The sequence below is a fragment of the Chelon labrosus genome (genome assembly GCF_963514085.1).
Source record: "Chelon labrosus genome assembly, chromosome: 21".
NCBI classification, from domain to species: Eukaryota; Metazoa; Chordata; class Actinopteri; order Mugiliformes; family Mugilidae; genus Chelon; species Chelon labrosus.
The window spans coordinates 7563684-7585751 of NC_140354.1; the positions used below are offsets into that span (position 1 = coordinate 7563684).

Here is a 22068-nt window from a genome sequence, read left to right on the forward strand (position 1 = left end):
ACGGCGGGGTGAGTGAGCGGTGCCAGTGTGGATCACCTGGCAGTCAGTCATCGGCGGGACTGAAAAGTGGAGCTGCGTACAGTGAACTGACAACACAGCAATGCGGACGAAGAAGGGCAAAAACGAGGGGAATAGTCCGCTTTTCTGCAACAGCCCGGCGGGTCGGGGCTTCAGCTTGTAAAAAAAGCCTAATTTAGCAGGGATTTCGTCTCAAAAACCACGCAGAAAAGGACATTATCCGGCGTGGAAGCTGCTCCGGGGCGGATATTTTCCCGACGAACCCCTGAACCACATCCGTATTCCCAGCTCCGGTCTTGTGGAATAGCCTACTTAAATAATGGCTGTTTGAATATTTTTGTACTATCCTTTTTTTTCGCCAGCATCTCTATACATTTTTTTTTTTTTACAGACTCGCTATGGTGGACTCCCCTACCATGAAGAAGACTTTTGTGGTCCCAGACATAAAGCCATTGGATTTGTATGACTGCACTAAATCAAAAATATGCGCAAGTGTCGGGTGGCTGCTGGCAAAGTCTTACGGCAGTGCAGGTATGTTTTGGTTCAGCCGACGGGGCCTGCTGAGTTAAAATGTTAGTGTGAAGGGTTACACTAACACCGCCATCCTTTTGTTGTCCTGTAATGTGTTTATATTATGTTCAGCAGTGGAGCGAAAAGCGCATGCATGTGAGGGGAACCGCAGTGTGGGTAGTTCAGCGATTTCCAGCACAAAGAGCCGCATATGAAAAGAGGGGCCGTGCACTGTATGCGTTTTTTTGACTCTGACACATGTCATTTGTTCTCTCACTGAATGGGGTGGTCACATTTTTCGATGTGTGTCAGGGAGAAGCGGGCCTCCTCCTATAGGCCTTATCACGCTAACTCGTTTTGTCGTGTTTCCAGCCGCCAGGCTCCGGTCACAAATTGCAGGCTTCTGGGGATGTTTTTAATCCGGTTACACGGCACATGGGGCGGATATGTGTCCCAATGTCATTCTCCTTCCCGGTGATGGTGTCTGCCCCCGCTAGCTGAAGTGAACCCCGGTTTCTATTTTTCATCATAAGCAGGCTGTACCTCATTGTGCACTGAGTGACAGACACAACACACACCGTGGTAATTATAAGGGATTTTCTTCTAGTTTACTTAGTCAGCAAAATCCCAGAGGCGTTTGTGAGAAACCATCCACCCTCTTTAATGCAAAACACAACAAACTATGACAATCCTTTTGCTGCACGGAGCATGCATACTTAGTTAGGTGACTTTAGGTGCGTCTTAAAACACCTTCAGCTTTGACCCCGTCCTGATAGCACTTCTCTTTGTTTTTGAGCACAACCAGTAAAGATTAGATCTCACAAAGGAGAAACCAAAACAGACCTGTTTGAGAAAGCCTTTCATTTCATTGTAGCTTTTGCTTTACTCAAAGTCCACTGTTGTGACGGCTCATTGTTTATCTTTTACATTCACTAAAACGCAAGAGGGAAGAAAACAAAAACAAACTCGTCTTAATGATGTGTGCAGAGGTTAACGGTCAAGGTTTAAAAACGCAGACTGTGGCGGTGGAATGGGCGTGAGATGAGCTCCGGTTTTCCTTTAACAGCATGACTTGTGTGTTGCACAATATGAGACAGGCCCCGGGTCCAGGACTCCAGGCTGCTGCAGTCTGTGTGTACTCTGTGTAGCACCTCAACCACACCCTATGGTCAAAGTCACTCCATTCCAGGCTGAAGGAATATGAGGACAAACACAGTGGTGATGTGTAGTCTTCATCAGCTCAATGGCCTTGCTGATAGCTTCCTGCAGAGTCAAGATGACATCATCTGGTCCCTTCCCAGAAACTCATATTTGACAACAGAGCCAGCCCAGTCATCTGGCCCTCGGCTCCTCCAGGTCAGTTAACTTAATGACACCAGCAGGTGACAGTTTCGATCTTTGATACAAAATGAACTTTGAAATGGACCACATAGTGCAGATATTTCAAGCCCTAAAAACCTTCACTGTTGCTATTAAAAGAAACTGGTAAGAGTCTAATGACATAAAAACTAAATTAAACATTTCTAATCTCCAGTTTAATATAAGACAGTCTAAACAGAATCTATGTGCAGTCCTGATAATCTGCTTATAGACTTGAACAGAAACACCTATGTTAGCTTTAATACAAACCCAAAGCAAACATGTTTTGAGGCTAGTAAGTAGTTTCGGACGACATCTTCACCACAACCAAAGCCAAGTCTACCATCTTAACAAAAACAAAACAAAACACACACACACTTACGATCGTGGCTTAGTAAACAAGTTTTGGAGGCAATACTTCAAGCTTGTAATATTCTGTAAATGCTAAATCGCTGCAGCAGTTGTTTCGCTGCCCCTTTAGCCAAGGAAACGCGGAAACATAATTTCTGATTAAAAAGACAATAAAGCTCACTCAGGAAGTAGACGGCACAGCTTACTAATAACATTGTTAATAAGTAACATGAAATCATATTACTTGCTTTCTTATGGAGTACTGACATTAGTAAATGCTGGCTTCTATAGTAGGTATAGGTGTAGGTTTTAAAAAATATATATAGTCTATATAATGTATGTATATCAAAGACGTGTGTTGAGGTTACGTAATGCTGTCACGTGTGATTTATGTGCAACATGTGATTTATGTTTGCGGACAAGGCGAAGGAAAAGTGGTTCGCTAAAGATGTAACTTACGATCCACCCTTGAGGTTGACAAATGACTTGAGAGGTAATTTTTAAGGGTGACACAGGTGTGTGCCTTTATGCTGGAATGAGACCAGACACTCTTGATTTACCTGTTTATAAGAGCATGCACTTATAAAGTGACATGTTTATAAGAGCACAGGATGACACGTGAATTCTGTTTTCAGTTTTCCTCCTGAATACGTTTTGTGAGTTTGTTATCCACCTGTAAATCCATTTACAAAACCCAATCTCCCTGTTTTGGTCAACAGTCCTTTTGGTAATCTATACACTCCTGTATTACCATAGCTACAAAGTTGCTGGTGCATGACATACCAAAATCCTGTTGGAGTGATTACTCATCCACCTCCATTCAGCCATTGTTATTAAGGTGAGTCAGCAAGAGACAAGAAACTGAGGAATATGTTGGCTTGCTTTTCAGTTTTTCACAAAAGGTAGGAATTCCTGTTTGTATATTATGTGAAACTCATGAATGCTTTCCATTCACACAGAAACTGAGCTGTACTATAACTTTGATACCTTACTGTAAGAAAAATACATTTCCATTCCACACAGGGCAATCAGAGGCCTGTGTAAGTTACAGAAGAAATTACATCTGTTTGGGAGTTGGACTAACTTGAAGACACTTCTGCAAGGCGAATACTCAGCCTGCTTTCCAGTGTTGTCATGTTACCACTGAAAGCACCCGTAATGTAATCACACTCTTGTCCGTAGCATGTGCTTCTGTGTACGCTGGCCCTTTAATGCAATTTAAGGCTACTGTGCTACAGCAGAGCGCTGCCTCTGTCGATGTGTTACAGGATACACAGGGCTGTTAGGGGTGACATGTTTATGATAAGTGGACCTGCGGGTGCATGTGGACATCGGAGACACTTCATGTGTTGTGCTTGATGTGCGCTTTTTCATTCTGAGCGCTACCGCCAGATGCTGGTTCACGGATCAAACACATCAAATCAAATACATGTTTCTCTCTTTGCTGCTACTGACCACAAGGATGGAGTCGGATAAGATCAAGGCAGTGAACGTTTATTGGTGATGTGATATTTTATGCAAGCCAGTAGATGATATTATTATTTATAGTATAAAGGGACTAATACCATCTTAACATGTAGAGAAGTCTAACGACAATCTCCATCAGTGTTGTGTTTTTTGAGTTCTGTTGACGTTAGCATTTCATGCAGAGCTAGGAATCGTGTGGGATAGGACGTTACCATAGCCCCTCTCACCACAGCAAGGTTTTGGGGCAACAAAACAGTACCTGCTTTGTTCTAAAAGTGCGAGCGGATAATCATCTGTGTTTGATCCTTACCACCACATGATGAGGATGTTTATAGCACAATTTTCCAAGTTAGATTTAGATGTTACAGCATTACAGCCTTATCAAAACACATGCGGTGGCATGTTATTCACTTTGTAAAATATTGTCCAGAAGTGGCATAGTGAAAAACAATATGTGTCGCACAACTTCTTCTATGTGTATTCATTGATGCTCAGACGTGACGTAGAGGTGGAAATCCTGTCATTCGATATCATTGCTTGTACACTTTCCTTACACACTTCTGCATGTCTAAGCTCATGTAAATTATTTAATGTGTGAGACTTCCTGAAAGGTTCCAGTAAGCCGCCTGTCTGTGTGGATTGTCACATCCAGCCGGTTTTGCAAACTACCGTGTGCTGCAAGTTATTAACAGAGACGAAGAGAAAGCTACTTCATGTTCATGTTACTGTGGCAACCTTCTTGAAATGCAACGTTTATCATTCCACTCAAATTAAGCGAAGAACTGGTTCTTGTCTAACCTTCTTGAACCAAAGGAACCGGCTACGTTTAACAATGGCTCATTTCAACCAGACTCTGTTTGTGTGAGTTTGTTTTGCTCTGTGTCTGCTGATTATTGTCGAACACGTGTGGTAATATCTGTGACGTGACCAGCAGCAGTAGCTCAATCAGCCAGACAAGTACAAGAGCACATGGCTCTTGTTATCCTCAAGCCATCAGACTATGCAGGCCAGTGTAGGTAGAAGCAAATCCAACAGAATTATCGTGACTATTGCCATGATGGGAAGCTGCATAAGTGCCACTTTACTTTTTGAGAGCTTGGCTAATATTACATAAGTAAATGTTCTGCTTATGAGCTCATTACTTAAATGTCGTCTCTCTTAGCTTGTTTTGGGTGTAAGGATGCAGTGCCCAGACCTCCTGTGGACAGAAGGTTTTAAGCCTCTTTGTCAAAATCTTTTATAGCAGACTTTAAATTTCTCAGACTTCTTTACTTAAAGTGTTACCTTCAAGCAACGTGGTGACTTTGCACACATTTGACTTTTGCCCTCGTACTCAAACTAGTAGATAAGCTCTGGCCCTGTGACCTGTGAAAGTGACAGAGAGGTGGTTGCTCCAGTTTATCTAAACACACAAACGCGTGTTTTTAATCTAAATATTTCCCAGGAATTGTTTTGGTACCACATTGTGTTTTGCGTGAGCATATTTTCACACGAGGCTTCCATTTAATCATTCTTTTTTTAGCTTTGTCTTCCTTTGTAGTTTTTAACATTAGGTGTGCACTAGGTGGAAGTTATTTTTGGTGTGCATGTTTGAGTTTTGGACTGTCCCAATATCATTATCCACTTTTTAGAGTTTTCTTTCTTTTTTCTCTAAAAATTTATCATATTGGCTTTCAGTCTCATTTCATTGTTTGCCGTTTGTAAAATAAAACTACAGAAATTCTGATGATTTACCTAAAAACCTGCTGATTTAACAGACATATTTGGACTTTTCATGCCCTCTGTATATCTATATATACAGTATATGTACAAAGTCATCATTCATGGGCAGGCAGCCTCATAGGGAAATCATGCTTATATCGATCTCTCTCATCTCGTTGAGTGTGGTATTTGCATCCTGCTTTGCCTTCTGGAGGAGTGCTTCTTTTTAAAAAAAAATTTTGTTATTTTTTTAACACATCACTATGGGGCTTTTTTCTTGTACATATACTATGCAACTGCATGGGCCTACGTCGGTGTTTGCCGCAGTAAAGCGATCATTGTAGCCATGGCACACATTGCAATATTTGGAACAAGGTGGACCATGTGGCGTGACTGACGATTACAGTCATACAGTGAGAAACAGAGGACATGGCGTCGTCTAACACAGGTTGTTTTGTTAACTAAAGTCACCGTATCCATTACATGACTATATAATAATAAAACGGTGTGGTGACACCTCCCTTGTAATCACCCTTTTGTTCCTCGGTTAGGCGCTGTCTTAATCTATCTTAAGAACGCCAGCTTTAGAGTTACTCCTTTTTTTTTTTTTTTCCAGGCCCATTGCTGGTATTCTCAGCTTGTCGACTTTGTTACTGGAGGCCCTTTAAAACAGAAAGGCGCCAATTCAAGTGTGCTGTCACACGGAGAAAGGGCTATTAAGTTTGCTGTTGGTTCGTTCTGGTTGCAGAGAAACCAGTTTCGGAGAGGGTGTGTCACGTGTGTGTCTTTCGGATGATGTTTGCTGTGCTTACGAAAAGACCAGTTTGAACAGGTTGTTTAACAATCGTCATCAGGCTACTAATAATGCAATATATTACCTTACGACACCTTCTCTGTGGTTTGCTAGGTTGGAGGTTCCTATCAGGTTGCTAATTTCCGATACCGGGATGTACATAATCATATCTGAGGATCGAAAAGAACAATTTCAAAAAGACTTGTTCAAAAACTAGATGATCGGTTTAGAAAGAGGGAAGAAACAAGTGTCAGAGCATCTTTTAATCTGCAGAGGATAACCTCTGAGCTCATCATGTCCCACTGACCTTGATGCTTGGTCTGCTCTACCCATTGATATCCTTATAGCTCTATGGTGTACACCAGCTGTTTCAATCTGCTACTGAACCTGGCGTAATGCAGGTTCCCATGTCAGCAACTATGGAACACGTTCATGCTAATCCTTGATTAAACAAATCTGCAAAATAGCTTTTCTCTTGCATCATGTCTGTCTGGTTATGTTGTTGTTCACAGTCGTCTCACTGAATCGCTGCAAGAACTTGTCTAAGTCTGTCTTTGTGCTGTTCTTCTCTTCATAGAAAATGTCCCTGCAGAGCTGCGTGACCCTTTCTACTGTGACCAGTATGAACAGGAGCATCTTAAACCGCCGGTCACACGCCTCCTGCAGTCCTCAGAGCTCTACTGTCGCACCTACAGCCTGTTAGTCGGGGCTACCAGAGATGAGGCGCAGCCCAAAGACAATGTCGCCCTGCTGCAGCACCTCATTCAGAGAGGCGTAGTCGCCAAAGACCAGGACTCACCTGTGACCGATGCAGACCTTCGACATAAACCCATCAAAATGGTAACGTCGTGATTTATATGACACCAGTATGTTTTCAGTCAGAGGGGGTAGGAATTCCTTCATATTTGTCTCTCGCCCTAAGGAGTGCATAGCTCCTGCTGTGGAACTAGATTTCCTTCTATCCAGGAATCTACAAAAGCAGAAGTGGTCAAGTTCACTTGGCTGCAGATAGTGGGGGGGTTGTTTATGCTTTGATTGTAGGGATTAAAGGACATCAAAAAGACCCCCACTCATTCAGCCCTGCCCCCCACTCCCCGATGGTGCCCCAGCTGATCCCAGAGGATGAGTGGATCCAGCTGCAAGGACTTGGGCAGTCATGGTGACACAGGGGATGACTACTTTACTTTCAGGGTGTGAGAGGGAGAGAGAGCCTAGATACAATAGATAGCCCTAATCAGAACAATAGCTAAACAGTTCTGGTGAAACTTTAGATACTGTGTGTTAAGAAAATACGCTGGGCAAGCTCAGCGAGGTAGATCAAGAGGAACTGGTTTGTCCTCTTAGCCAACAAAATTTCTTTCTTTCGCACTTAGTTTCTTTACTTCTTTATTTATTTTATTTCTGTCTTTACTTCTTTCTTCCTTTCAATCTTTGCTTTTTTTTTTTACTTACTAATACTATTACTGTTATTATCCTGTTTGCAAAATGGCATGCTGCTGCAGTGCCCCAGCCATCTTAGTTCACGAACATACAGGTTGTTTTTGAAAGCTAAGTAGGGGCCCTCCAGGGATTTGGAGAGAAAATGTTGTTGCCCCACTACTGTTGTTTGCTGGTCTCAGCAGCAGGCAGGTTACTGTTGATGACACTGCTCTGATGATGAGCCCAATTGTGTGCTTGAAAGCGTGTTCATGCATCTGTGACAAACTAAATATCATAGACATTGTTTACTCATTAGCAGCGGGGCCTGGTGAAATGGATGCGTTGCGGTTGTTTAATGTTGTAGTATGGTACAGAAATATGTAATATGGAAATACTGGTTTGTTCTAAAGTTATACTTTGGGACCACATAGGCTTTTAATGGGCATCTCTTTTCTAGTTCTAGTCCCAGTGTATTAACTCATCCTGTACATGCTTTGCTCAGTATCTTTTTAAGGCTCTGCCTTTCATTTACTTTTTGTTAAAATGTATAGCCTGAAGCATGTCACCGCACTCTCAAGGACACACAGTACTTCTCTCAGAGATCCTGCTTGTTCTCGCAGGATTTCTGACACTGCAATTTCACGCAAAGGCAACCAGAAGGAATACAGTGGCAAAAAGATTAAAAATGATGTCACGGTATTACTGACTACAAGTTTGTCTTCATTGTTACAGCACCAACAATAGGGGCCTGTTGACAAAGAGCATGATGTTGCTCCAGTTTCTCTTTGTATATATGTTTCTGCTTGCGTGGTGTACGCCTTAGCTCTGGATGATGTTTCCAGGTCACCACGGTCCACCTCATCTGTAAATCCTAAATCATCAAACTCTTGTTTTGGTCCATTGCTGTTTGCTGCTTTGGTGTATGAGCCTTCCATTCATTGCTTGGCTGCTCTTCCAGCTTGTCTCCCACTGACTGTCACTGCAGCTACACTGTGGCAAGCAAAGAAAGTGGGTCATGCTGCAGTATTACAAGGATGGAGCATCAATGTGGGTCTTGGCCAGTAAACGGGTTTATGGGCTGCTGTACGTTAAAGCTTTACATATTTGTGTCAGACAAGAGGATAAACCACAGGGCATGTTTAGAAAAGTATGTGGAGTCACGCTTGCCGCTGACAGGTGACATGTGAGGCTGTTGATTGGTGCATTAGATATTTTATTTTATTGCTTGCTGAATATCCTGACCCATGACAATGCTTGGTTTGATGAATCTTTTACAGTGTAGAGGATCTGTGACCTGCTGTCTGTCTACGCAGTTAACGCTGCGACCAAAGCAGGGCAAAGGAGTCATGTCATAGCTAACCTAATACTATACATCTAGAACGGTACGACAGCAATTATTTTCATCATCAAACTGCACAAGGCTACTACAGAATAAACAAGCGTATTGTCTCTGCTTTTAGGCCTTGAAATTTTTGTGTTAGCGGATTCAAAAACATTTAGGAAGGAAATAAATCATGTGAGCCATGGGTCCAATGTTTTACTCTGAAATATAAGAAATGAAAGACAGATTTATTAAATTTTGGATTCTTAACAATTTATGAGCATTGTGAAGGTTGTATTAATATAAATACTATACATGTTTTTATAAAATCTATTAATTTTGCTGGTATGTGTGGGTCTAACTTTTGATAAACGATTGTTGTATTACTGGATTTAGTTGATATCAAGTTGATGATACTATCTTATGATGTACTGTATATTTGATACAAACCACCCCCAAAACCACCTTAATAAAACATAAGAGGTACATATTGACCAGTGCTTTTGCAGTCCTTATGTAGCAACCATGCCCAAGTGTCTGTGCAGGGTTAGGGTCAAGCTACCTTTTAGCTTTATGGGTAACACTCTTTGGGATAGGTTGCAGGACCTCCGGTTGCCTCCATCAATTAGTTGCTGTATATGTGTGTCTTTCTGGTAAATGTCCTTCTGGAAGTGGCCCAGCCCCCATCACTCCTCAGATTGAGGATAAAGATCTTTGAAGATTAGAGATAATCTACCGTGCAGACTGAGCGTCATCATCCACTATTGGATGACACACCAGAGATGACCACGGTCTCACCATTCACCTAACATTTCTCAAAATGTCAAATTACACGCTGTTGAGACAGTAGAATGTAATAATTACTACCCATTTTAAACACAGCAGTATTGTTTACACTAGAGGCTGCCTCAGTGAAAAAGTAAGTAATGTAGCCATAATGACGCTAACCCTCTTCCTGGTTCCCTGTTGGTTTTGGACAGGCAGTGCCATTTTGTCTTAAATAATACTGCTGTGCTGGCAGGTTTCTGGTCAAGTGAGCATCAGTCAGGAGCTCAGCAGAAAATAGAGGAGGCAGACCATCAGAAACGCTAACCATCATCTTATACCGTTTGATCTGCTTTGGGCTTTTTCTGATCAGAACTGATTGTGGAGCAGTAATTAAACTTACCCTGTGTAAGAGCTGGTTTTTGCTGAATGATACAGCCCATGTACATATTGGTGTTCATATAACCTCCTTTCCAAAATCCCCTGCTGGGCCCCAAGCCTCCCTGATCCCTCTGTTTGTCTGTAGGAACCGGGCAGGGCAGGGCAGGGGGATGGGGTTAAGTAAGTCATATTTCAGACATAATCTGATTTTGACCTTGTTATAATCTCACTTAATGATCAACAAGGTGACTTTTCATTTTAGTTTGAGCTGTTCACATCATTATGGAGCAGGTTTGCCAGAGAAGGCCGTAAAGATTTTGTGCTGATGAGTTAATTGATGGGGTATTAATTTTTCCTCCCTCTCTCTCTCTCTCTCTGTCACGTCGGTTTGAGGGCTGCTGGATGTTACCGAGCAGAGAGCCCGAGCTAAGCTGGGAGCAAAGAGCAGTGCAGCAGGCAGGCTTGTACTGAGATGCATTGTGGGTCAGCTGGTTGGTTGTTATGGTGATCTGGCAGGCTCAGTGCTGTGTGTTCGAGTTGCTCCTCTCTCTCCTCTCATTAGGGAGACTTGTGATTTAGCTTAGCGAGCTCTCCTGGGTCCGCAACGGGAAATCCACTAGTAACAGCCCCCTGTCTTCCGCTTTCATTCTGCCCATTTACCCACCACACTCTCCTCTCAATAATTACTGTAGAGCATGACAACAGAGTTGGCCACTCTCACTAGGTCTGTCGTTCTCTCTTCAGCTTTATCTCTCAGTCATCCTGTCTCCTTTCACACTACTACTGGCAGTAGCTCCAACCTATAATTACACTTTGAGGCTAAATGCAAAAATATGTTGCCATAAATCACTTGGTTTTCATTTAGAGTTGCTAGCATAATCTAAGCCTTATCTAATCCAGATATATGTGGCAACATCAGTTTGAACAAAAACGAAGCAATATAATAATAGCAAAGGGCTGCACAGTTGCCATGCAAAAACAGTCAAACCAGTCTCTTTTTATTTATGTCTAATAGACTGAAAAATATAGAGGAACCCTAAGATATTGTGTAGTAAATGTGAGAAAATAAAACATGTATAGGTAACAATGGCAGCTCATCTGTGCTGCAGACATTTCCACAAGACAAACCACTGCTTCCAGTGACTGACTGTAGCACAACCAGAGTGCTTGGCCCAATACTATCTGACATGCCTTTGCTGGCATAGCTCTTGCTGCCCACCCCCCTAGCACTGGGTCTGCCCAGGTCAGCACTTTACATCAAGGTTGAGTAGGCAGACATGCAGACAGGGCTCATGCGTGCTGCTGGACCGCCACCAGCCCCCACCTGGGGCCACATAAGTGCTTGGAGTAATGATGTCTGGCCTCTAAGGAGGAATTTATAACTAGTAAAAGGGAGGAAGGCACTGATTTGCACAGATTAAGCTCAAACTTGCAGACTGACGTGCCTGTTTTTTTCTATTGGCCAGGATTCATTATTATAACAAGGTGTTTGTTGTTGTTAACCAATAGATTGTCCAGTACTGATGTAGAATATCACCCAAAGGAGAGGCAAAGTTAGAGGTAATGACAGAAGGTTGATACGTAAATACAAAACTAGTGTGAGCTGTTTACAGAATAAACTCGCAGGCAAAACATTTTCTATCCTTGTACTGACTTTGTCAGTGAGCTATGTTCTCATAAAGGATTTCTATTGCCTTTGCAAAAATTACATTATGAGTATTTGTTATGATCTGAATAAATCCAAGGAATAAACCATTTTTTGTGTTTGAATTAAATGCATTTAAAAATATTTCTATTTTAATTATTTAAAGCAATATGCAGGTTAGAAAGTAAAGATTAAAGTAATGCTGGTTGTAGCACCATAGGCACAAACAGAGCACAACTTCTAATAAGATAACAGGTTTATAGAGTTAAGGCGCTCGCTCTGACTGAGCTGATAATGTTGGCGGTGCATTTTAATGGCCTTTGCCTATTAGAAAGCTCTCTTTAATGGACATGAGTATGAGGAAATGGGTGGATGCAGAAGCCTGGGAATGTTAAATATGTTTTATGTAGGAGCGATTGTTGTATTTATGTGAGGAAAAACTTTGTCCGCCGAAGGTTTTATATCCTTTATGTTCCCTGATCAAATTCAACCACAAACACTTGGCTCTTTTAGAGAATGAGTTCTTTGTAGTTGCCCCGATGATCCAGTTACAACGGCTCATTTTAACCTGCACAGTCACACAGAAATGTTTCACCACTGAAAAGGGAAGTAAAGGGACTGCGAAAAAGGCAAATAAAGGGAAAGCAGCGGAGGAATGACAGTCCTGGGACACATGTGTTCTCATATTACAGGTCCATTGCATTTGTAATGATTTAATGAGTGAACAAACAAGGGTCCAAAGTTCACCCACAACTATTGATGTGTGTGTGCTCGCTGAGAACTCTTGTCAGCGGTTGACTTGCATCTGGCTTCTGGTGACCTCTAGAGGATACTGCTGGGAAATAATTTGAGTGATGCAGCAGATAAGAGGCACTGCTAGAGCTGTAGAAATATAAATGCAGAACATTATTGTGTTAGCTGATTAATGCTGTCCGGGCTCTCTGGCACTCAGCTGTTCTTTTTTTCCTCCCTGTGATTGGTGCAGAGTGCTCACCTGGCAGTGATAGATGCCCTGATGGTCGTGGGAGCCATGGAGACGGTGACTGCGGCGAGGACATGTGGCTCTGCCGAGCTGCTGGGCGAAGCTTCCAACTGGGAGGATGCTCTTCTTCATTGGGTTAACGGGGTAAGGAGCAGGCCAGAGAGAAATTATGGCTCATTACTAATTACGTGTCCTAAGTTGTTGTCCTGTTATTCATAACCCAGTGTCTATTTATCTGCAGCTGTTATTCTTCTATCTACTTTGCTTTAATAACCTGTTTTACTTTGTAAACGTACCGTATGAATCCTTTATAAGTGTTTTAGTGTTTCTTAATGTGCTTCCAGTTAAACCAGAAGCTGAGAGAACTCACTGATGGAGCCCAGAATGACTCATCTCAGGCCATTACAGAGCCACAACCTGTGCAACCCTCTGTGAGTACATTACACATTTTGCCTTTTAAAATTTTTTTTTAATTACAAATCAACATATCCAATAACACTGTATCAGATAATGGACTCAGGGCTCAGGTTTCCAATTGAAAGGTACTGATGTAAAGTAAAATAAAATCCCCATGTGCAAACATAAAAGGGTGTGACTGGCAAATTTCGATAACCACGGCTGCTTTTGCAAACCAGGTGGGGTCATTGTTCTGTGCACTGACGGTGTACCCCAAGCCTTTGCCTTCACTCTCTAGCAGACCCTTACCAATATTTAATTACGGGTATGGTTAGAGCTATTTTTGCTCAAACCACGATGAAAATCGGACACCCTGCATGATTCTGCACAGTACATTAAGCTGGTTTAGTATTTAGTATTGTGACGTATTGAAACGACCGGCAGCCGCATTGCTTTGTCAATAAGGTTGTCTTATCATTTGAAGAAACTACTGTCACCACAACCCTTTCCCTTGTTTGTCTAGTTCTTCCACTCTAGGCTTAATACCTCTCCCTGTGCTCCTGTTCTCCATTTCCCTGTCTTTCTCTATTTGCTGTCCTTGTTCTTCTCTGACAGTGTCCTACTCGCTGGTACTGGAAACTTGTTCCTGTAAGTTCCCTCCTTTCCTCTGCTTCCTCCCCATGTCCCTCCATCCCTCCAGTGTCTTCATCAAATGTATCAGCAAATAGCTGATGGTCAGGTGTGTTTTCTCCCCGTAAGCTGGTGTGAGAATGCATCATGCATCGAATCCTAGTCTGCGTTAATTTACACTTAACGGCATTAACAGAGTGATAGAGTGCGGTGGGACATGGGGTGTGAGAGGAATTGTTGTGCATGAATCACACTCTGTCTTCTAGCAGGCCGTTGAAACTGCCATGTACAGCTGGTTCCTTTGATGTGTGACCAGGATGTGTGTTATAACCTCATAGCTGTTCACAAACACACAGGGGCAGCCTTCAAGTCAGCTGGTTCCCACTGACAGTCATCTGTTTGTCCGTATACTGTAGTTGTACCTGAAACCGGTTTTCTCTCTGTGAGACCGAGGCTCTCTTGATTTCTCTCTGCCCCCTGAGACTCTCACGTGACCCACTTTCTCCTGACAAGACCTTCCTTCTCTCAGCTTCCTCCCTCTGCTCAGATTCACTCACTCCCTGTGCGTCTGCCTTTGTTCACCTATTCACTCATGACTTTCGCATGACCTTTGTTTGTCCTCTTTGTCACATTTATCTTCTTATTCCTTTTTGTGCATCACATCACATTGTGTGTATAACTAAGAGTATCCACGCATGGAAAACCTGGAGTTTGATGATGGTTTATGATGACATTAAATAATATTTTAAATATATTGAATACAGAGCTGCCTTTGATTTTCTCATTTGTGTTTTTTTTTTTTTTATAGCTCCGCTACAGGAAGGATAAGGTTCAGTCCAAACTAAAGCCCATCTTTCCAGTAGTGAATGAAGTTAAAGACCTGTCCAGTGGTTGTGCTGTTGTTGCTGTCATACATTACTATTGCCCAGGGCTGCTGAGACTCGAAGGTATCCTCAAACATTGGTGTCATGTAGTGTAAGAAATGTGTTCAAGATCTTCAGTTGTTTACATCATTTTTTTCTCTCTCTCTTTCTCTGCAAGATGTTTGTATGAAGGATTCCATGTCGGTGGCAGATAGTCTATACAACCTGCTGTTCATCCGTGAATTCTGTGACAGCTGTCTAAAGTCCTGCTGTCACTTGCAACTGGAGGACATGCTATACACACCGCAGGAGCTTCAGGTACTTTGAAACTCCCAATCATCAGTCGACTTGGCGCGTTAACATAAAATGTATCTTCTTATTGACTGATTTATTTTGTGTGATTTGTTTAGCTCAACTTGCTAAGTTTTCTGTCGGAACTGCTCAGCTGGTTTGAAGTACAGAGGCCAGAATTTGTTCAGCCATTAGACACACTAGGTAAGTGTCACACCTTTGTGGTCCTGTGTCCACTGACATCACAACGTTTAATATCTATGACGTATTCTGATTTGGGGAATTCTTCTTTGGCAGATGGATCTACACCAGTAACACCAACTACCTTGAGTGGTAACAGGTACAGAAGCGTTCTGAATGTGATCTTGCTGTTGTGATAGTTTCACATGTTCATTTAATGAAATACTTTGTTGATCTAAGAGGGTTTTCCAACACTTTGCAGTACCTCCCCGTCAATCTTCAAGAAGCCTTTCCTCCCTATTTCCAATACTGCGTCAGGTATGACTGTGCCCTGTCATCGTTGCATCAAGTCATTTTACAACCACCTTTTTCCCTGAAACCTTGTTTGTCTTTTAAGTGTGTTGTGCATTGTTCTGTTTTCTGATTTTTATGGCTATTTCATGATTTGTGTGTACATTGTTACTTTCAGTGGTGTATTTTGTGGTTGATTTGTGCATCCCCGTGTGGTTTGCATGCCTTTACGTGTCTGTGTGTCCCATTGTATTCAGGATCTTTGACTCAGTCTACCTCAATGTCTCATATAGAAGGAGTTGGAAAGACATGGACCAAGAAACCTCTCAGGTATGACCCATATAATGAGTACAATTTAAAAACTGTTTTTAACATATCGATATTGTGTTCATACTCGCTTTTTTTTTTTTTTTTTCTCGTTAGCCGGCCCTTGTCAGCAGTATCCTTCAGCATTCCTTTCGGTTTGGACAGTGATGTGGACATTGTGATGGGCAACCCTGTTATAACCCGCTCGGTGAGCTCAGATCAACTTAATCCAGCAGGCCAAAACCGGCTGCCCTACACCCCACCTGAAGACATCAACCATCTACTTAGCAAACCCCCTGGACCCAACGGTCCACAGAGAGCATCTTGGGCCACCCAGACTCCCACTGTTCCCAAGGTGGCAGAGGAGAACGGTCTTGGACCAACTGAAACAGGAGAGCTGCCTACTATTGAAGAGGCTCTCCAAATTATTCACAACGAGAGCAAGATGGAGCCTCGTTTACACCCTGATGGTGCTCCTGACGGCTTCTACCTCCACTCTCCTGATGACCCTGCTAGTTCTAGATACAACAATAACTTGGCGCCCATCAGCTGCTCTGCCCCGACACGCTCAGGAATGATGTACCGACCTAATGGAGAGTCCAGGGAGTCCCCTCGCAACAGAAAAACCTCTGAATGTTCACGAGATGATGACTCTGTCTTGAGAGACGGTAGTGTGGATTCAGATGCATCAGAAGACCTGCCTAAGGCCCAGTCCACTCCAAGCACCCCGGCTGCTGGTGCACACTCTACTAGAGGCCAAGATAAAGAGGGGGCTGACAGTGGTGTAAAGATGACCAGCTTTGCTGAACGGAAAAAGAAGCAAATTGTGGATTCTCCCAAAGCTGCCGATCAGTCTTCACCTCAGATGACTTCATGGGCACAAAAGTCTGAAGAAAGCCCCAGCAAGAGCCCACAACTCAATAATGAGGTGTCCGAGCTCGGGGTTCGCCTTGAAGAAAAACGCAAAGCTATTGAAGCCCAGAAGAAACGCATTGAGGCTATTTTTGCAAAGCATCGGCAAAGACTGGGGAAGAGTGCCTTTCTGCAGTTAAAGAAGGAACAGCGAGAGGATGATGGGAAGGGAGGGGATGGCACGGTCAGTTCCTCATCTACAGAAGAAGACCTTGCTCGCTTGACATTGGAGGAAAGGCTGGCTCGAATGGAGGAGGACGAACAAGATGAAGAGCACCCCTCAGTGGAGGATATGGGTAGTGTTAGAGATGGACTTAATCTCAACAAACAGGTCGGTCGGTCCAAAGAAAAAACAGCTACACCAGGAGACAAGGGCTCTGGCACACCTGGTGACAAAACAGTAGCTCCTTTAGGGGACTACAACAATGCTGTGTCCAAGCTAACTGCAGCTCTCAGCTCGCTGCAAAGTGACATGCAGCGGCTCACTCAGCAGCAGAATCACCTAATCAAAAAGAAAGGCACGACATCCAACAACAAATCCTGGGTTATTCCAGCCAGCCCTAAAACCTCCACCCAAGCCCCTCCCCCTGTACGTTTGTCCCGAGAATCCACCCGAGATTTAAATTCAGCCTCCTCTTCTCCGTCCCCATCCCGCAAAATCACGAACTACGCCACTCCTCCAAAATCTCCACAGGTCCATCGAAGAGCCCAGTCTGCACCCCCAAAAAGCCCCAAGCACAGTCGCCCCATGGACATTAAGGTCCCAACCCTGTCAAGGGTTCTCAACCCACCTCAAAATGTGGACCGCATCCCCCACCTGCGACGCGTAAATCCCTTTCAGTCACAAGTCCAGACTTCGTCCTCATTTTCCATCGGTGACAGTGACAGCCTAGATGAGCTGCGGTCATCTGGACCAACTCCAGTCCCCACGCCTAGTCTGACCCCTGTATCAACTCCTACCCCAGCTCAACATCCTGCTGTAGATGACTCCCTATCAGAGGTGGGCTCCAATGACGGACAAAGTATATTTAGCATGGACCTTGAGGCGGGGCCCTCCCTTGATCCTTTGGTTAAGAAGGACCGGCTTGCAGGTGGGGCCTTCAGCTCTGGTGCCCCCTCGGAGTGCTCATTTGAGAGCGACGCCCCTGCAGGGATGTTAAACGGCAAACGCAGTAGCCTGATCGAGATCTCGCTGTCTGCCTTGCAAAGAGACGGGGACGAGGATGACCAAGCGCCTGATGCTTTCTCTGACTCAATGAGTGATCGGACAGAGCCAGAGGCAAAAGGACTTGGTTTCTTTTTCAAGGTTGGTGACTGATTCTTGTTAGGCTTGTTTATACCATTTAAAATGTGTTTTTGAAAGGTGAGTGCATTTATGCCTTTTTATTTTTTTTCTATTTTTTTTTTAGGATGACAAGGATCGACCAGAGGATGAGATGGCCCAGAGAAAAGCAGCTTTGCTAGAAAAACAGCAGAAAAGAGCAGAAGAGATGAAAAGACGCAAACTTGAGCAGGAAAAAGAAAAAGAATCAAAGTGAGACTCTTTTCAGTCTAAAACATGTGTTCATAACAGAGAGCATAGAATTGACTCTCTTTCATTTAATTTGGTCAGGTTTGTAAAGTTTGAACATCAGTGTAGTCAATTATTTGCAGCAAATAACTGATTAGGTTCATTAAATGGTTGTCTTTTGTTTAATGAATTACTTGTACGATACGTCGGTCTACGAACATTTTACATAGCATGTCCCTGTACTTTTAGCAAGCCACAGTGGATGATCATCGAAGGCTGGGGGAATAAGAATGAAGACAGACCTCAGACCCCAGGCACCCCACCAGCATCATGCACCCCGCCAGTGGAGGGGACTCCGCAGCGCAGAGGGGAATTCACGAGGCAGGAGTATGAGAGGAGACAGCAGCTAAAGATCATGGAGGACTTGGACAAGGTCCTGAGGCAGAAGCCCACCACGGTCCGTGGCGTCAAGAAGCAGAGACCCAAGACTGTGTTTAGAGATGACTCTGTTCTCTCTCATAGCCCTGTCAAGGGTTTCATGGGTAAATAGTTCTGAGCCAAAGTTGTTAGTCTTTGTGTGCGTCATACCTGCATTCACATGTGTTTGACTGTTTTCTTTTCCATTCCTCTGTCTCTTTTAGGCCCGAGGCTGAACAAGGTGTACTCCCACTCAACCATGAACCTCTCCTCAATGGCTAATGACTCTGGAAATATGAGAAAGTCTCCTAGGTAACCTGCACACCAAGTCTTTCACACCATAAGACATTTGCTATAATATATTAGAAGTGAGCAGTATATGATTAGAAAATGTATTCAATCATATGAGACTCGGGTGTCATACAGAGGAGTACTATTAACAAAAGTTGCAGTAATAGTTTTACAGCATTGATGTGTTTATGTATTACCTTATGTACACCACAGGTATCGTGCAAGCTGTTATCAGTGTTATCAAGTGCAAAGGTGCATGCAACATACACACAGCCTCAAGGTCTATAACCTATTGTACTCACCAAGTCCTTTTCACTCTCTAGCCGGTCACACTCTCCCGCCCGGTCACGGGTAATGTCGCCAGGACGGATGAGTGCTCGTAACGGTGAGAAGGACTGGGAGAATGGCTCCACCATTTCTTCCTCAACCTCAATCCCAGAATACACAGGTCAGTGATATGCCTCAAACTAAGAGAAAAGGAATCCAGTGAGCAGCGTTGCTTTGTTTGGTATCTGACAGTTGGAAATGCTGTGTCTTGCAGGACCAAAGCTGTACAAGGAGCCCAGCTTTAAGTCCAACAAGTTCATCATCCATAACGCTATCACTCGCTGCTGCCTGGCTGGCAAGGTCAATGAACCGCAGAAAAACAAGATTGTGGAGGTAAGCAATGCTGCCGTGTCAGAGTCCAGCGAAGATGTCCACCCTAACTAGGCTATAAGTGACACGCTTAACTTTTTTTTCCCCTTTGTTTTCTTTGTTCGCTTTTCAGGAAATGGAAAAGAGCACGGCCAATCACTTCCTGATTCTCTTCAGAGATTCCAGCTGCCAATTTAGAGCAATCTACACCATGAACCCTGAAACAGAGGAGATGTCACGGCTCACTGGCATCGGCCCCCGCGTCATCTCTCCGGAGATGGTGGAGTCCATTTACAAGTACAGCTCAGACCGCAAGCAGTTCACTGTCATCCCGTCCAAAACCATGTCCATGAGCGTCGATGCCTTCACCATCCCTGGACACTTTTGGCAAAAGCGCCCGGGAACTCCCAAAAAGCTTGGCACCCCCAAATAAAGACTTACCTAAGATGGTTAGCAATGTTACCGTTCAGGGAATCAGCTCCCAACTTGACTTTTACTTTGCCCAGCGTGGCACTTGTTCTTTACCTAGTTAGAATAGCAGCTGAAAGCATGACTGATTAGGTTTTTGGCCAGCTGTAAACATGGACTCTGAGAAGAATTTTGTCGACTCCACATGCCAAGAGAAAGAGCCAAACACTCACTCAATCAGCCAATGTATTTACAGTAGTTTATGTCTAGAGAGGTTCTGATCGGCTCTTTCTGGTCTACCTAGATTGTAAAATGTAATTTGACTGATTCTGTCAGGATGAAGAATTCTCTTTCCCTTGCCTCCTCATGCCTTGCCTTACCCTGCCATGCCTGAGTCATTTTTGCGACTCTTAGGTAAGAAAAAGAGGGGACGACCACACTGCCTTTGCCTTTGTACAACAGTATTTTTGGCACAAGTAGTTCCCACCCCTCTCAGTTCCGCTTGCTTTTCCTTTTGCTGCCTTTTCTTCTTCCAGGGCTCTCTCTCTCTATCTTTCTCTCTATCTCTCCACTCTACTGAGGCAAGTGGTTCAGCTCTCAGTCCTGATAGGAGATCTCAGCTGAAAATGAATAGCAGGTAACACTGCACTCATATGAATGTAGGGTACACACTTGCCACTCATTCCATTCAGGGGTGTTTTCACAGTTTGATCAGGACCAGAAAATACCATAGTGGCTGGTCCCTCTGTGGGCTGCACTGGTGGTTGCTACTGTGGTTGTCAGTGGACTTGTACACCTTGTGTGAAGTTCCAAACCATAGTTCGTGCACTCCACTCCCCTTCACTCCAACTTTCCTTCAGCTGTAGACATATGGATGTTGTTTTTTTTTAATACAATTTTGACATTTTTGCTGGACAAACTGAGAAATTCAGCCTTTGAGAGCTGAAAGAAGAATGAAATTCATATGACTTTTTCCTCTTAACGTGCTTTCTCATTTTCAACATGTGATGAATTGAAATGTTACCTGAGCTTATCTTGAAAACAAATCCTGGAAAACATGAAGGAGGGCTTTATCATGTTTATCATTACTCGGATACAGCTCTGTGTGAAAACGATAATCAATGCTGATTTAATATATAATGAATGCTGATTATTTAGATTTTTTTTGGACAATGATTTGTAAAAAGAAAGTTGACCTTTGTAAGCTACAAATAAGCTAGCCTGCTGCTTATGCATTTGTGAGACGTATGTTTGAGATGAGAACGAGTGAATGAGAATGATTAGAAATTGTCAAACAGCTGACATTGCTGAATTTGTCTGGGGATTAATAAATCCTTTAGGTCACTAGGAGTCTGTTTCCTACTATATTATTCCCTGTTTGTGTGTCCTGGCATATAAACAGTAGGTTTCTCGAAGGATCATTCTGGACTGTAACAGCCCTCATCTACCCCACAGTCTCTAGAGACTCCTTCATGTACAACTGGGAGAATGTAAAAATGCCAAACTGCTTCCTTTCTTTGCCAGCGTCCATGCTATGGAGGAAAAAAAAAAACACTGACACAGCAGTTGCTCGTGATAAGGTCACTACAAACTGTGGGAAATTAGCCCTCTTCTCTTCCTTTGCGACCCTCAGCACTACAACAGCTGCCGGGGTGCAGCCGCATTCTTTCAAATCACTGACTGCCTCCAAGAAATGTGTTGTTTGAATGAGATTCCAATACAGATGTGCAGGAAAATTGTTGAGCAGTGATTAGGAGGGGGGAAAAAAGCATCGTGAAATGATTGATTGGAGGTGTGTGGAGGAGTGCATATGAAATTAGTGTTGTATGTTTGTACTTGTGTTTGTGAAGACTAGTATGTGGTAGTAAGCACCATATTTTTGATTTTGTGCAATTCTCCCCCTAGAAACCCCCGCATCATCCAGAGGTGTATTTATTTGCTTTGAATTAAATTTTGATGTTTAGTTTCAGGTTCTACTTTTTTTTTCCTTCTTTGGTTAAGGTTCCAAGTCTCATATTCATTTTGTAGAAGTTGTCATAACATTCATGTTTCCTTCTCTTTTCTGTTATCGAATCTGTGCCAGCACATCATGTATGTCCATTTCATAAACTGGCTACCCTGGGTAACTGGACCAGACGAATAAAATCCTTTTTAAATCATCCACATCTCTTAGTTGTTTCATTCTCACGTTTATTTTTCCATACGCGCTGTTAGACTTTTGAATG

General features: G+C 43.2%; 1 protein-coding gene across 1 annotated transcript; it reads left to right on the plus strand.

The window, feature by feature from the left end:
- Positions 1-67: 67 nt before the first annotated feature.
- camsap3 (calmodulin regulated spectrin-associated protein family, member 3) lies at positions 68-21995 on the plus strand. Its single transcript, XM_084571067.1, has 17 exons — positions 68-549; positions 6777-7039; positions 12716-12856; positions 13057-13143; positions 14547-14685; positions 14780-14919; positions 15012-15096; positions 15190-15232; positions 15335-15390; positions 15621-15693; positions 15787-17887; positions 17991-18115; positions 18341-18633; positions 18733-18820; positions 19123-19247; positions 19341-19459; positions 19569-21995. Exons 1-17 carry the CDS (start codon positions 417-419, stop codon positions 19866-19868), a joined length of 4311 nt encoding a protein of 1436 aa, XP_084427193.1. The 5' UTR covers positions 68-416; the 3' UTR covers positions 19869-21995.
- The last annotated feature ends 73 nt before the right edge of the window (positions 21996-22068 follow it).